The sequence below is a fragment of the Taudactylus pleione genome, unplaced genomic scaffold (genome assembly GCF_031769625.1).
Source record: "Taudactylus pleione unplaced genomic scaffold, aTauple2 ptg000041l, whole genome shotgun sequence".
Lineage (NCBI taxonomy): Eukaryota > Metazoa > Chordata > Amphibia > Anura > Myobatrachidae > Taudactylus > Taudactylus pleione.
In genome coordinates, this window is record NW_028284443.1 from 27,178,158 (window position 1) to 27,193,397 (window position 15,240).

General features: G+C 44.8%; 1 protein-coding gene across 2 annotated transcripts in view; it reads left to right on the forward strand.

Annotated features, from left to right (window-relative positions):
• The window catches only part of PNPLA8 (patatin like domain 8, phospholipase A2), a 73,924-nt gene that overhangs the window by 14,144 nt on the left and 44,540 nt on the right, over positions 1-15,240 (forward strand). For both annotated transcript variants that reach the window (XM_088457756.1, XM_088457761.1), the window contains exons 4-6: positions 265-414; positions 6,095-6,246; positions 7,179-7,273. In XM_088457756.1, the coding sequence (XP_088313882.1) occupies positions 265-414; positions 6,095-6,246; positions 7,179-7,273 (397 nt within the window). The remainder of the gene's footprint in view (positions 1-264; positions 415-6,094; positions 6,247-7,178; positions 7,274-15,240) is intronic.

The following is a 15,240-nucleotide window of genomic DNA, read 5'->3' on the forward strand; positions in this document are numbered from 1 at the left end:
CTGCATACTACTGTTTTAGTGCATTAGGAAAAGCAAACGTTGACCCTGGTACTTTAGGGAGGTAAAACAAGTGGTACCTTTTAATCTAGAAAACTTCTATTTCAACAAAACAATGAATAAGAAGCTAAAGAGCACGGTCTTTTTGTTAATCTTGCTGTTTAAGTGCAAACAAACATTAGACTGTATTTTATTAGGCTCTTTGACGGTTGGTTTCATTCAGTTAGTTTTACTTATGCATTTAAGTATATTATCTTTTAAACTCAGATTATTGCTCGGGTAAGCGTGGATAACAGAACAAGATCCTTAGTTCAGTCACTGAAAAGAACCTCTGATCGGAGATTATGCATCAATCGCATTGAAGAGCTGAGCTGTCACCTTCTAGAGTTTCCAGAAACCAGAGGCGTCGCAGTTAAGGTATGATACGAATGCCAAGCTCACCTGTGATTTATAATTCATTTTACAGTATTGCTAAATATAAAATGGAAAGTGTAAGTGACTTCACAAAAAGCTATAAAGCAGAGTAATAATTGTCCTACTTTTTGCTTTAACCTTGCACTTAAAAACTGAGGCACAAAGTAAGCTACTTTTACACACATTGTGATGATGAAAAGTGCAGTAACTTTTATTTGTTTATATAATGTCTTATTATTTGTTTCGACAGTTGTGAATAAACCATGTTAAAGCAACTGTGAATGGATTTTGTATTACACATTCATTAGGCCATTACATCACATATGCAGTGATTTAGATGGAAGACGAATCCTGGAGTGGTATTATCATCAATTAGCCTCTCTTTGCTCATGACCAGTCAGAATGGAGTATGGGAGGTCAGGGAGATATTGTTTACAATTATATAAATATTCTAACTATGGGTGAAGTGCTTCTAATTTATTGTGTTTGCTCATCTGTTGAGGTAAATCAGGTTGAATGTTTGGGAAGTGAACTGCATCACCCTTTTATAGCTAAACTAGTATTTTAAACCGGTCATTATGAAACACTGTGCACTCTTTTCCACGAGCCCAAAACGCTGTACCTGTCTCTCTCTCTCTTCCCCAAGCCCCCACTGTCCTAAGAGTTCTTACTAACATTCACAAATACATTTCCGCTTATCATATTCATTATGAAGATAAAACTGTGATCCTGAGTGTATTATTTTTCTTTTACATGACATACTCTGTACATTCAGAGCAGTCACCCCCATTTAGGCTACATACCATATGGTTTTTTTAAATGCATTTTTAACCCATAATAGCATGGCCATAAAAATGCGTATATACTTCATTGCGTTTCCGTACATGTTTGATATTGTTAAGAGTGTTTGTAAGTGTTTTCAATTAGCATTTTCTTAAATGTCTGACAAAATAGGAAGTTTTTCATTTGCTCAAACTAAACCCATGTAGAAAGGCACATGTAAATGCTCCTTAACCGCATCTCATTAGGTAAACAAACAGATCCCATTGTTGTGTTCGTACATTTTCAACTGCTGTCCTGCATTAAATGGAACGATAAGGCTTCAAATAATGCAATGCAATGCAGTATGCTTATCAGATCTAAGGTTTTGGATGGCTTGGCCCTTCCTAACATTAGAATGCACTACTTGTTAGCGCATTTGTCTTATTTAGTATCATAGGTGTGGGGCCCTCCATCAGAGAGGCCCTAGTGGGCTTCCTTGGTGAGCACACGGTGTCCTCATTGGCATTTCACTGGATGAGCTTTACTGTACCTTTTGTGTTTTAAATATGCTTTTATTCTGACAACACTAGGTAAGTTTCTGAATGCCGGAACATGGCTCGCAGTAGAGCCCCCTGGGTTGGTGACGTGGAATAGAAGAGAATTGTGCTGCGCTCAGCCTGGTCTGTATGTACAGTAAAGAAGAGAATTATGTTGTGCTCAGTGTGGTATATGTATATAGTAATTGATACTCTTAGTGATGTTTATTTGTATCCTTTGTGTCTTTATGTCACCATATGCTTTTTGAACGTTATGGTAGAATAATGGAAATAGACCGCAGTGTGTGTGTAAAATATACATTACTTGTTAATACTAAATACAAATGAATGCAATATTGTCACTTTTCAGAAATCAACGAACAACAAATAAACATCACTAAGAAGAGTATCAATTACTATATACATATGCCAGGCTGAGCACAAAATAATTCTCTTCTTTACTGTACATACAGACCAGGCTGAGCGCAGCACAATTCTCTTCTATACTACGTTCTCTATTGATAGGGTCAGCTATCTCAGTGCAGCAGCTTGTCACATACAACTAGTCACCATCTTACTTGGTGTGCAGGTACACCAACTTCTACTAATTGGTGACGTGGAAGGTGCTTGTGAATGATTCCATTTTCAGTACATTAGTGGCAAAGTGCCACACAAATCATAAGATCTGGTCGCATTGGTATCAATCTAGATATGGAAGGCGTCTATCAATCTAGATATGGAAGGCGTCTATCAATCTAGATATGGAAGGCGTCTTTAGATGTTACTGTGGTGACCCTGGAGAGTGACCCGGCTCTGTTATGATGTAATGTTATTTGTGCCCAATATTTCTTTCATTGTTTTTATATCCCTGCTTTCACTGCATGATCACCAGCAGATGATTGTTATCGTTTGTTCTCAGATGTTCTATGCAATCTTCCTAATAAGAACATGATTATTACCGCACTTTTGAAACTGTTTTGGCATGTTATGTGTGTTCCTGTTGTATGTTTGTATGTGTTTATTCTTTTGCTGGGTATACACTATGTGATAAGTTGTTCAACCAGCCGATGCATAGTGCATCTGTATGTGTGTACAGAAGATACACGTGTCCTTGCACATCTTTGCTGCAGTCGCGCTAAAAAGCCCCTCTCGGCATGCCAGGTCCCATGAGACTCTGCTAGCGCCCGGGCATCTTTTTTTGTCTTTTTTTTTTGCAGAAGATGTGTTTAAGTCTCAATACAATGCAATTAGGACGCACCAGCAGACTGTGCTGATTAATTCAATATGTGACACTTGTATATCTGTGTGCACCTGAGTCTCAGCATTTGTATACGAAGTGCTACAATGTGGCGTCCGCCGCTTTTTTCAATCCAAATTCCATTGTGCTTCACATACAGACTCAGATGCACACAGATATACAAGTGTCGCGTATCAAATGAATCAGCACAGTCTGCTGGTGTGTCCTAGTTGCATTATATTGCGACTTAGACGCTTTTACGGCTATAAAGAAGCCAGATGCTAGCAGAGTAGCATGGGACCTGGCGGCTCACTCACGTTAGCATATAGCGCTTCAAGGCGTATTGAGGCTAGATGTATGAGGACACTTCTGTATGTCTGTGAACTACGTCGTTCACAGATATATCACCTCGGCCCTGCAGCACAGCCGATGACAATATTGTACTCGTCGGTCAACCCGCGACCACCTGTCCACTTATTGCAGGGCCCGCCAACACTGACATCTCAACTGGGCGGGCATTTAAATTGCCTGTCCAGTTGTGACGTCAGCCCAGACATATTAAACAGCAGATTGGTAAGTGTGTATTGTCTTTCCAGTGGGCTGCTCAGTCTGTGGATCCCTGGGTCCCCCAGGTGTGTACCCAGCCTTATGTGTACATCTTTGGAATAAATAAAAAAAGTATACCTAAATGAAATATTTATACTGTATTTATAATATGTGTGTGTGTGTGTGTGTGTGTGTGTGTGTGTGTGTGTGTGTGTGTGTGTGTGTGTGTGTGTGTGTGTGTGTGTGTACAAAGCAACTTAAACATAGTTAATATTACCAATATGCATGATCTCATTTGGTACAATGAATTTTATTTTCACATCCGTTTACATGTGCTTCATTTGCATTGGAAATTCATCTTAAACATAGAACTCCAACTAGTGGATATGTCGCCTTAGGCTTTTGTCACATTACTGCTTGTTTTAAGCATAATATGCAGCATCCAAAAGCTGTCTCCAGTTAGTTTAATGACACATTACTTTCAGTGAAAGTGTCTGTCTCACATGGGAACTGCAGAGCACTTCAGCTGCCAAAATGCAGCATCACTCACGTGTCAGGAGAGCAGTGTTTCCTATAAAAGCTGAATGTCACTAAACTAGCTTTTGAAAACCGAATTAAATGTATTTATGGCTGTAAAAGCATGGAATTCAGACATCCCAGTTTTACACTAGCCTACTAAATCAGTTGGCAGCTAACAGAACAATAGAGTGCATTGATTTCTGCCATTAGTATACATACAGAGGTCTTGATTCTGAGCCGGACATAATATGGTCGCAATTTGGATGCTTCCTGCTATTGGAAGTTGCACATGCACATCCTCCAGTGTTCAGAGTCTGGCACATTTATGTAATCGCACCACGCCCAGCCTACCGCTTGTCATCACTATTGGCTTTTGCACCAGCCCCAGTCTTGGTGAAGGAAATATGACGTATGTCTGGATATGCTCAACTCTGAAAAGAATGCAACTCTGTGTAGGCGCTTGTGGCAAACCCACTCTACGTGCGAACATCTTATTGCCAACCAGTAACATCTAGTCAGGTGCAAGTGAGAAGCGACCGAGATATACACACCTCAGAATCCCTCATAAGCAGTGGCGTCACAAGAGGGTGTGGGCCGCTGAGGTTGCCCCCGGGTGACAGGAGCCCCCCTCAGTGACAGGAGCCGGGTGCTGCACTCGTCTCCTGACATTGTGAGGAAGCCGGCCTGCACCCCGCTCCCCCCCTCCCCCCAGTAAAAAGCACAGGAATCAGAACTATGGGGTTCGAGCCGCGAGGCCATGCCCCTCACCGCGTGACCACGCCCCTTGTTTGTGAGGTCACGCCCCTTTTTCGGCGCTGCTAAGCATCCCTCCCCGCACCAGGTGACACCGCGGGGAGGGACGCCACTGCTCATAAGTACTTAGTGTTCATTCTAGTACCCTGCACCTGTCAGTTCCTCTTTCCTGCCTGGGGTGCCGCTCTCTGCTCTGGTGACTCTAGCACACTTAGCTGAGGCAACAAACTGCTGAGATACAGACCAGAATGTGCTAGAAGCACCACTGCAGAGAGCAACAAACCAAGCGGGAGAGGGGAACTGCATGGGTTGTGACAGGTACGGGCAGGGCCGGATTAACAGGGGGGCGATCGTCGGGGTTAACGTGAACCGGAGGAGACGGCCGACCTAACCCCGGCGCCGCAGGGAGGCACCATTTGCCAGGCGCCCGCTGAGATTGTAACCAGTGGGTGCCCAGCTCCCTCCCCGCAGTGGCAGCCGGAGACTGGGGGCATTACTCGGGGGGGGGGGTATTACTACTGGGCACATTACTCGGGGGAGCATTACTACTAGGGGCATTACTCAGGGGGCTTTACTCTTGGGGGCTCTACTACTTGAAGGCGGGGCATTACTACGGGGGCATTACTACTGGGGGCACGACTACAGGGGTATTACTACTGAGGGCATTTATACAGGGGACATTACTATTGGGCACACACAGGGGGCATGACAATGGGGGGCATTACTGTTGGGGGCACAACCACAGGGGGGCATGACTACTGGGGGCACTACTAATGGGAGTATTGCATAGGGGGAACCACTCCTGGGGGCACTACTACTGGGTGCATCACTTAAAGGGCACCACTACTGTGGGCTCTGCATACGGGGCACTACCACCGTGGCCACTGACACTACTGGAGTCCCCATTACGCATACCCCCAGTTCGTCACATTTAATAGGGGCCCTCCAGACCTTAATCCGGCCCTGCGTACAGGGTGCTACAGTGAACACTAAGTACTCACAATGCGTATGCAGTTGAGTTTGATAAAAAAAAATCAAATAAAATTGCTCAATCCATTTGCATTTAGAATTATGTGCAGACCAAATATCTCTGTATCTCTGTCTCCGTCTAAATATGGGCACATAAATATAGCTTTAACTGAATGTTAGTGGTCTCATTTATATACAGTAATACATATTTATGTTCCAATTATGTTTTTCAAAAATCAGTGTTTGTTCTGTAAAATGTGTGCATTTTTTAATGGCAGTCGTTCTAAGCTTCTGGTAGACTAGAATACCTAATATTGAACCAGTTGTTTTAAAATAAAAAAATATATTTTTTTCATTGCAGGAGAAAGCCATTCCTTATTTATTGCGATTACGACAGGCACACGATGAAACTCTCAAAGCTGCTGTAAGAGAAACTTTAGCCTTGATCGGTTATAATGATCCTGTTAAGGGCAGAGGACTTCGAGTACTCACTATTGATGGTGGAGGAACTAGGTAAAAATTATACTGCATCTGTACTTATTACGTTTCCAATTTGGTTTAAATGTGTTTGTGTTACACTTGCTTAATTGCTAAATAAATTATTTACATATTATAAGAAAACACATTAAAATAAACATTTATGTATAGTCCTTGTTCAGTTAAGTCTATTTTTAAACTGGCATATTTCACTGTAGCACATTTAAAACCGAAAAACTGGTATGAGTAGTCTCTTTCTGTAGTTGTTTAGACCAAATAAAATTTCCAGGAAAAGGGAGTATATAATGAAAAACAGTTGTTCTAAGGCAACACATCCCTCTGGTGTGACTCTATTACATGTATAGCGGACAGTATTAATTACCTTCAATTTCTGAACGCTCAGTCCCTTCAGTAACAAGCAGACTAGGGCAATCTATTATAGGTCAGTACGTCCCTCTGTGGCTTAGTGACGGTAACAACGTGCAGTGTTATAAAAAGTTTACTTGCCAATAGGGGAGGGTAGTCTGTGGCGGTTTTCATTATCTAGGTGTGATCTGAATAACAGATGTTAGGGTGCACTGATGCAAGGTAAAGTTAGATACAATTGCTTGTTTTTTTACAATCTAAATAAAAATTACAATCTAGTAAAAAATATGGGGGTACAGTAAGTGAATGGGACATATGTCTTGTGCAAACCAGTGCTGTTTGTATGCATTTTTGGTGCATACACCTCAACATATGGGCGTTTTTGGAACGTAATATATGACAAATATGTGTCCAATTCTATATCAGGTCCAGATTATTTTACGCACTTATTAGCTGTGAGAGCTAGAAAATCAATACTATTAAAAGTGCCCATGTAACACCATCCTAAACCACAGCATAGTTAACTTAATATATGAAGATTACCTTCTATAATCAAGGGAGCATTACAATTGTCTTCTTTTTTCCCCATTTGTTTTCTGCAGAGGAATAGTAGCTCTACAGACTCTACGTAAACTCGAGGAACTGACCGGAAAAAAAATTCACCAGCTCTTCGATTACATTTGTGGTGTTAGTACAGGTACAATCAAATCTTGTGACACTTGCAGCTACTGTATACTAAACCTTCGATACTTCCACTGAATAAACTATAGAACCATGGCCCTCATTCAGAGCCGTACGCTCTGAGCAGAGCGCACGCTCTGAATGAGGGCCGGGCTCCATTTTCATGGAGCGTCCTCCTGGACGCTCGTATAGCTGTGGGTCACCACCCACAGGCTATACGAGCGTGCTTTGTGATGGCCGCGATGGTCGAGACCATCGCGACCATCGAAATTGCGAGCCGGAGCCTGCGGTTGAGGTTTTCAACCGCAAGCTCCGGAGTGATTTTGGCTCTATCAGAGCCAAAATCACTCCCACTGACATCACTAGTGATGTCAGTGGGCCGGCTTCTGACGGGAGCCGTTCCCGTGGGAACGCCCCCGTCAGGGAGGCACGCCCCTGGCATGCCCACCAAAGGGGGCGTGCTGTCAATCAACATTGACAGCACGCCCCCTTTGATCGGACACAACGAGCGAAGGACTTTCCTTCGCTCGTCGCGTCTGGCGCATGCGCACGACGGAGCTCCCTCCGTCGTGCGCATGCTCAGTGCATAACATCGACCCACTTGCGAGCGGACAGCCGCTCGCGAGTGGGTCTGAATCAGGCCCCATATTTCTAAACACATTAAATCTCCTTTTAGGAAGTGAATGGCATTTTTAATGACTGCTTTCATTTGTGAAGTACACATTTTGTATTTGAATTTCAGTCATTTTCATGTGAAATGAAATAATTGTCACAAAGTGAGGATAGATTAAGGCATTGGTTCCCAAACTTTTTTGAATCGCGGCGCCCTAGTGCATCAGAATTGTTTTCACAGCACCCCTAAGCCAAAGATTTTGTTATTGAGAGATTCTATTTGTCCACATATTTACATTACATTGAACATAAATAATTTGATTTGGTGCTGGACCACCAACCTGAAGCACCCCTGCAAGTGTCTCGAGGCACCCCAGGGTGCCGGGGCGCACACTTTAGGAACCACTGGATTAAAGCATTGCATACATTTGAACAAACCAGTGAGTGTGTCACTAATAATTCATATAAAGCAAGATAAAATGTTTGTGTGAAGTCAGTAGATGTGCAGCACTGCTAAAATAATGACGACTTTGATCACTTGCTGCCATCCTAAAGAGTGACTGATAAAACTACAGGTCCCTGACACCAAATAGCCCCATCATAGCTTGCCTAAAATAACTCCTTTATTTTGTGATATTGTTTTTGTTCTTTCTCATATTTTTGGAAAAAAAATTAGAAAACATTTTCTCAGTAGGTGACCAAGCAAGTTAGCACTACTTTCTCTGTAGATAAATAAGGAGAATTTATTTATAATCTTTGAATGTCTCAATTATTTAACAAGAACGTTAGAAAATTACTGTATCTAATATTTTGGATTCTAAATATAGAAGCATGAATATGTAGGTAAGGAGGACAACACTAAGGTACAACAGGTCCTTAGAAGCGACATTTTGATAGATTTGCTTCGTATTTACATAATTCCCTTATGATGCAAATATATTGACATTTTTGAACTAAAGACCTGTTCTTATGTGTCTTGTTATACATGAGTGCCGCCCTTCTTCTTATAGATAGATATAATCTGCCAGCCATGTTTACAGCAAACTTGTAGTTCTCTCTCTTCCCACAATTACATATAAGATAATTATGTACATGGACAAAGCCTGTTAAGATGTAAAGGATTATGGGCCTCATTCAGAGGCGGTCGGAGGATGCAAGCGGTCGCTCAGAAACTGGGCGGCCGCTTGCATCCTGACCGCCCGCCCCTGTTGCTGTCGTTAGGCTGTGGGTTCACACCCACAGCTCTAACGACCGCTCCGGTGATGGTCGCGATGGTCACAGACCATCGCGACTTACGACGAGACCCTAGGGTAGGGTCTCCCTTGTCGTAAGCCCCGGAGAGCTTCTGGCTCTGTCTGAGCCGGAAGCTCTCCACTGACATCACTAGTGATGTCAGTGAGGCCTCCCCCAAACGGTAGGCGTTCCCATGGGACGGAATTGCAAAGGTTGGGACGGAATTGCAAAGTTTGCAATTCCGTCCTTGCTAATATGCAAATGCAGCTGGAGGTGTGTGACACCCCATGATGCATTTGCGATCCCAGCACTGCGTCCGAGCTCACAGACTGGGATTACCATTGCGACCATCTGTTGCATTAGTGGACGGCGCTGGCCAGCTGAGTAAGCCTCAGCTTACTCAGGCTGGCCGGCTTTCGAGGCCAGGAAACTGCATCCGTGGACGCAGCCCCTGGCCTTGCCACTCCTGGAAAACTGGGTGGACACGCCCCCGTTTCCGGGAACACTGGCCATGCCTGCCCCTAAAAAGCCTGTCAATCAGGCGGAGCCATAGTAGGGGCTGCGTGCGATCACTCACAGAACGAGTCCTGCGCACCTGCAGGTTCCCGATAATCGAGAATCTGCGTTCAGCATTGCACATACATGCAATACTGAATCAGCCAAATAGTTTCTTCTTTTATAGTATTTCTCCCTAGATCAACTCAGAAGGTGAGACGTGTGTGTGTGCGTGTGTGTGTGTGTGTGTGTGTGTGTGTGTGTGTGTGTGTGTGTATATGTATGTATGGGAAACAGTCGGGAAGCCGGCGGACGCAATGCCGAACGCCGGCCTCCTGACTGCTAAATCCCGGCAAGGGTTAAATGACAGGCGTCTCAATCTCGACGCCTATCATTTTACCTACACCGGGAAATCGGCGCCCAGCATCCTGATCGGAGGGATGCCGGGTGCGGACAGCCGCGTGGGGAGAGGGGTAGTTAGGTTTAGGGCTCTTGGGGGGGACTTAGAGTTAGGCAGGCTAGGGGAAGGGGGGATTATGGTTAGGCACCCCCAGGTGGAGGTTAGGGTTAGGCACCCCCCCCCCTCCCCCGGGGGACTTAGGTTTAGGCGGCGGGGAAGGGGGGTTAGGTTTAAGCACTTAGAGGAGGGATTAGGGTTAGGCACTTGGGGTGGGCACCCCTAAAGGAGGGTTACGGGGAAGAATAGGGTAGTTTATACTTCTCTTCCGACGTTCAGGATTTCCTCCTGTGTCGGGCTGCCGCTGCCGGCCAGCGGTACATCATGCAGAACCTGTGTGTGTGTGTGTGTGTGTGTGTACACAAAAGTCACGCCGGCACTCCACTGTATGCAACCTACTTGCCTGGATGCCCTCAGATGGTCTGGGAACCAATATACAACATGCAAAAACAGCGGCACTCACAGGGCTGAATAAGAAAGACTCACGACTCCAATATGTCTCTGTTCGACGTTTCAGTCAGGACGACTTTTAAAAGTCGTCCTGACTGAAACGTTGAACAGACATATATTGTCGTGAGTCTTTCTTATTCAGCTGTTTTTGCATGATAGAGAGATAGATATATATTATAAAATCACTTTATTTATCCAAAGTTTAACCTACACAGAATATTACTTGAGATGAGAAGATTCAGTTGTTGAAGGTGATGTGCCCCTTTTTTTCAGTCTGTCTGCAACAATGGCAGAAATGAAAGTGAAGGCTGTGATCTCTCTGCTGTCTGCTGCTCCTAGTTATACCATTATTGTATTATTCATGGTGTTTCTCTTTGCAGCATCATTACCCATTTCACCTTTTCAAGTGCACCTAGCACTCAAGACATTTTTCCCCATGCTTAGAAGTAGTTGAAGTTAGATTATTGGCATTCACTTGTAGTATAATATAACTTTTGTATGCATTATTCATATCTTTGTTTTTTTATATATATTTAAAAAGCACAACTATGTATATAGTAAAACAACATAGCTTAATTTCTTCTTCAGGGTCCATAGGGTCCACAGGGAGACTTTTTGGTGTAGGTGGGACCTGGAGGACCGGACACCAACAGCAAAGCTTTTCAAATACTAGGATGTTCCGTCCTTCCCCCTATACCCTGCTCACAGCCTGAGGGCAGTTCAATTTCATTGGTGTCCGGCAAGGAGCTGGACCACCATTATAACAGGTTTTATGTTTTATTTCTACCAGAAGGGTGAACAGCACCAGACTATCCTCCGGATGTCTGTGCTGCCTACCCGATCACCCCTCCGCAGCTCCATGACACCAAGTCTGCACTAGGTACTCCCGGCAGGGATCCGAGTGGGACTAGCTCCATGGACCCCCAGACTGCAGCTCAGAATCCAAGGGACAGGTAAGGCGGAACCCCCTTCGCGGGGACCAGCGTATTAGTGCAGTCTTGTCTCAGGAGACAGACCGGGGGCACTGATGTGGACACTGGCTCGCCCACTAGACCATCGGGGCATTAACATACTGGCACAGATGCATATTATTAGGCCCAGGGCACCTGGTGGTTAACGTCAGCCAGGGTATAAGGTGCTCTCCCTGCAACCCCTCTCCCCAGCTCAGGGCACCATTCTACTGCGTTCTGATGTTCCCTTGGCTGCTCCTCCCTCACACTCCGACCCCTCAGACGCGTGGCAACCATTTTAGGCAAGCAGTCTCCGAGATTCGTTGAGTCCAGTCTCCCTGTATACCTCTCCCACGGGCCAGGTTATACAGTGCTATATCCTACCAGCCACTGCGGTCTGTGTAGTTGATAATAGTGCCCGTTGCAGACATGTAATATTCTTTTCTGATTTTTATGTGACTTGTGCTAGCGCTAATCTCTGTTTTTCTATACTGTCAGTTATAACTATCCCTTTCTTCTGCTGTACCCTGTCATGCTAAGGTATAGAGGGTCATTGTAACTCACACTTGTGAGGGCTATCACATACTTCGTACCGCATTGCACACTACATTGTGCCATATCTAACACGGTTGCACGCTCCCTGGTGTCATATGTAGCGCTGTTGCACACTACCTTGTGCCATATATAGCGCTGTCGCTCCAGGGGGCCACCAGTAGCGCAGTTGCACACTGTATTGTGCTATATATTGCGCTGTTGCACATTACCTTGTGCCATACATAGATCTGTTGCATACTACATGATGCCATTATATAGCACTGTTGCATACTACATGGTGCCATATATAGAGTTGTTGCATATTATATTGGGTCATATATAGCGCGACTGCACACTACATTGTGCCATATTTCAAATACTGCAGGGTGTTCACTGCACTGTATCATTACTATGACTGGCAGAGGAAAGAATAACAAACAGCCTCAGGATCCTGCCTCTATTCTGTTGTCCTGTAACTCCTCTCAGCGGGCTTAGCCCCAGAGGACTTCATTCAGGATGGGCTTTGCACTAATTGTTACATGGACCCACCCTGGGTGGCCTTTTCACAGATGGTGGCAAAAATTACGGGACAGAGAGCAGTCCCCATAGTGACTCCCCGTGGGATGGCCAGAGCAGGTACTCCCTGCAAATCCTTTGCCTCCCCCATGGGTAGACATGCTGTCTACCTCAGTACAGAGTTTGGCTACTACCTGTACAGCTTTGCAGCAAATGCTACAAAGGGAAAAACCTTTACCTACTAAACCCTCTAAACGTGCTGTGTTATCCTCCCAGTCCACTCAGTTATCTGATTCTGACATATCATCTGGGGAGGCAGAAGACGCAGACCTCTAACTCTTGTCTCCATAGAAGAGGAACCACCCTCTAAGCTAGATATACCTGCTCTTGTTAGAGCTGTAAAATCCATTTTGCAAACAGAAGAGGATAAACCCGCTCCTAAGAAAAAGAATGCACTTCTTAAACGACAAAAGGTATTTCTTCTTCGGGGTCCATGGGGTCCACAGCCATTACGTTGGGATATGAATCCTGGTCACCAAACAGTTAACACAAACGAGCTCTCTGCTCCCAGGATGCATCGGGGTTCCTCCTCATATACCCCACCCCCTGCTTCAGGTAGCCAGTTCTTCCTGTTTGGTGTGTTCACCACATAGACAGTGGGACTGCTGGAGCAGTCCTGCAGACGAGTAACAAAAAAAGAAAAAGAGAGAGTTTTACTCTCTATCTCAGTGGGTGGTCTGAACTGTCCGGGAAGCAGCCTCACGCCTGATTGGAGGCACACCGGCCACGCGCTGCAACTACCTCCTCCGGCGACGCACCGCTGCCTCGGCAGGTCCTTGGCAGGGGATTCGGCAGGGGCTTTCTGGCCCTTGACCACAACCGGATCAAGGGGATGGCAGGTAAGCAGGTGGTCGCGGCGGCCGCTGACGCCGGGACCACGTGGCGGTCTGGCCTACGGCGGTGAGACTGGCCGGAGGCGCGCTGCAGTCAGGAGGCATACGGCTTGTTCTCCTAGCCTAGACCGCCGGGTTTTGATGTTCCTGACCAGCCGAGGCTTGCGGCGGCGGCCAGCTCAGTTTACCGGGCAGGTCCAAGCAGCATAGGGGATGTACGCTTCCCCGGTGGCCCCTCCCCCAATCCACACACTAGTTCAGTCCTCTGGCACAGTTGATTGTGGATTGCGCTTCCCAGCCTCCATACAGGGCAGCCAGAGTGTATGTCAGTTGCTCTCTGAACGCTGCTCCTACAAGAGAGGACGTTGGGCAGTCTCCCTGTATACCTTGCCTACTGCTGGTCTAGGTTTTTACAGGGCTCTATCCTACCTAAGCCTAGGCTGATTATGGTAGTGAGAGCTTATATGCATATGACTCGCAGAGTGTTTATGCATGACATGTGATTGTTGTTTTTGTGGATACTGTTTCTTATGTAAAAAGAATTGTGACTCCTGTAAACTATCACTGTCTTTCCCCTTAACCTTTTTTCTACAGGTTAAGCTGCAGTCGGGAGGCATACAGCTTGTTTCCTACATTAGACCGCTGGGATAAGGGGTCCAAGCAGCATAGGGGAGGTGCGCTTCCCCGGCGGCCCCTTCCCCATTCCACACACTAGTTCAGTCCTCTGGCGCAGTGATGGTGAGTTGCCACTCCCAGCCTCCATAGAGCATCCAGAGTCTATGAGGGGTATTCAATATGAAACGTTAACTTCACTGTCGAAGTTAACGTTTCATATCGGAGTTTTTACCTGCGTTAAAGTATCGGGCGCGCTCCCGCTTATACCCGTATTCAATATCAAATTAATGAAAATGGGAAACTCCGAAGTTGGATTTGCGTAAAGTTATGAATTTTAACCTTAAAATAATTGTAAGACCCCCTAAAGTTGTAAAAACATGTTTTAGCCTTTAATTGATAGTCGGGGATTTAAATAGCCGCAGCAGGTGTTTTTTTCCGATATTGAAGAAGTGATGCAGAAGAGCACTTAGGTTATTTTTTTCGTTTTTTTAAGTGGTCCCATCAAATTTGAGGTACATGAAAATGGGTACTAGCATATTTTTATGTCCCTAAAGTAAGTCTTTAAAAATTCTGCATTTGTGCACCTGCCGCTATAATTCTATTCTAGAAAACATCTGCCGCATACTTGCAGAATAGCCCTGAACCTATTTCCCTATTGTTAAACAATTTTTTCCCATTTTTTTTTTTTTTCACCCCAATTTTTAAATTCATTTTTTGGGGTGTCCCTATTTTTTTTTAAAACTTTTTTTGACACAGTTCTTTTTTAAATGTCAGTCCCAGGGGTGCAGGCTATTTTTTTTAAGCCTGCACCACTAAACCCCAATTCTGCACTTTTTTTCGACACCTATTCAATGGTGAAAACTTATCCCCGTTTTTTATCAAAGACTTTTCAAAACTGCGATAAGTCTTTGAAATTGAATACGGTGTAAAACTAAAACCTGCGATAATACCTCTGATATTAACGCAAAAACGATGTTATTGCACCCATATTGAATACCCCTGTATGTCAGTTGCTCTCTTAATGCTGCTCCTTCAGGACGCTGGGCAGTCTCCCTGTATACCTTTCCTACTGCTGGTTCAGGTTTTCACAGGGCTCTATCCTACCTAAGCTCAGGCTGATTGTGGTAGTGAGAGCTTATATGCATATGACTCGCAGAGTGTTTATGTGTGACATGTGATTGTTGTTTTATGGATACTGTTTCTTATGTAAAAGAACTGTGACTCCTGT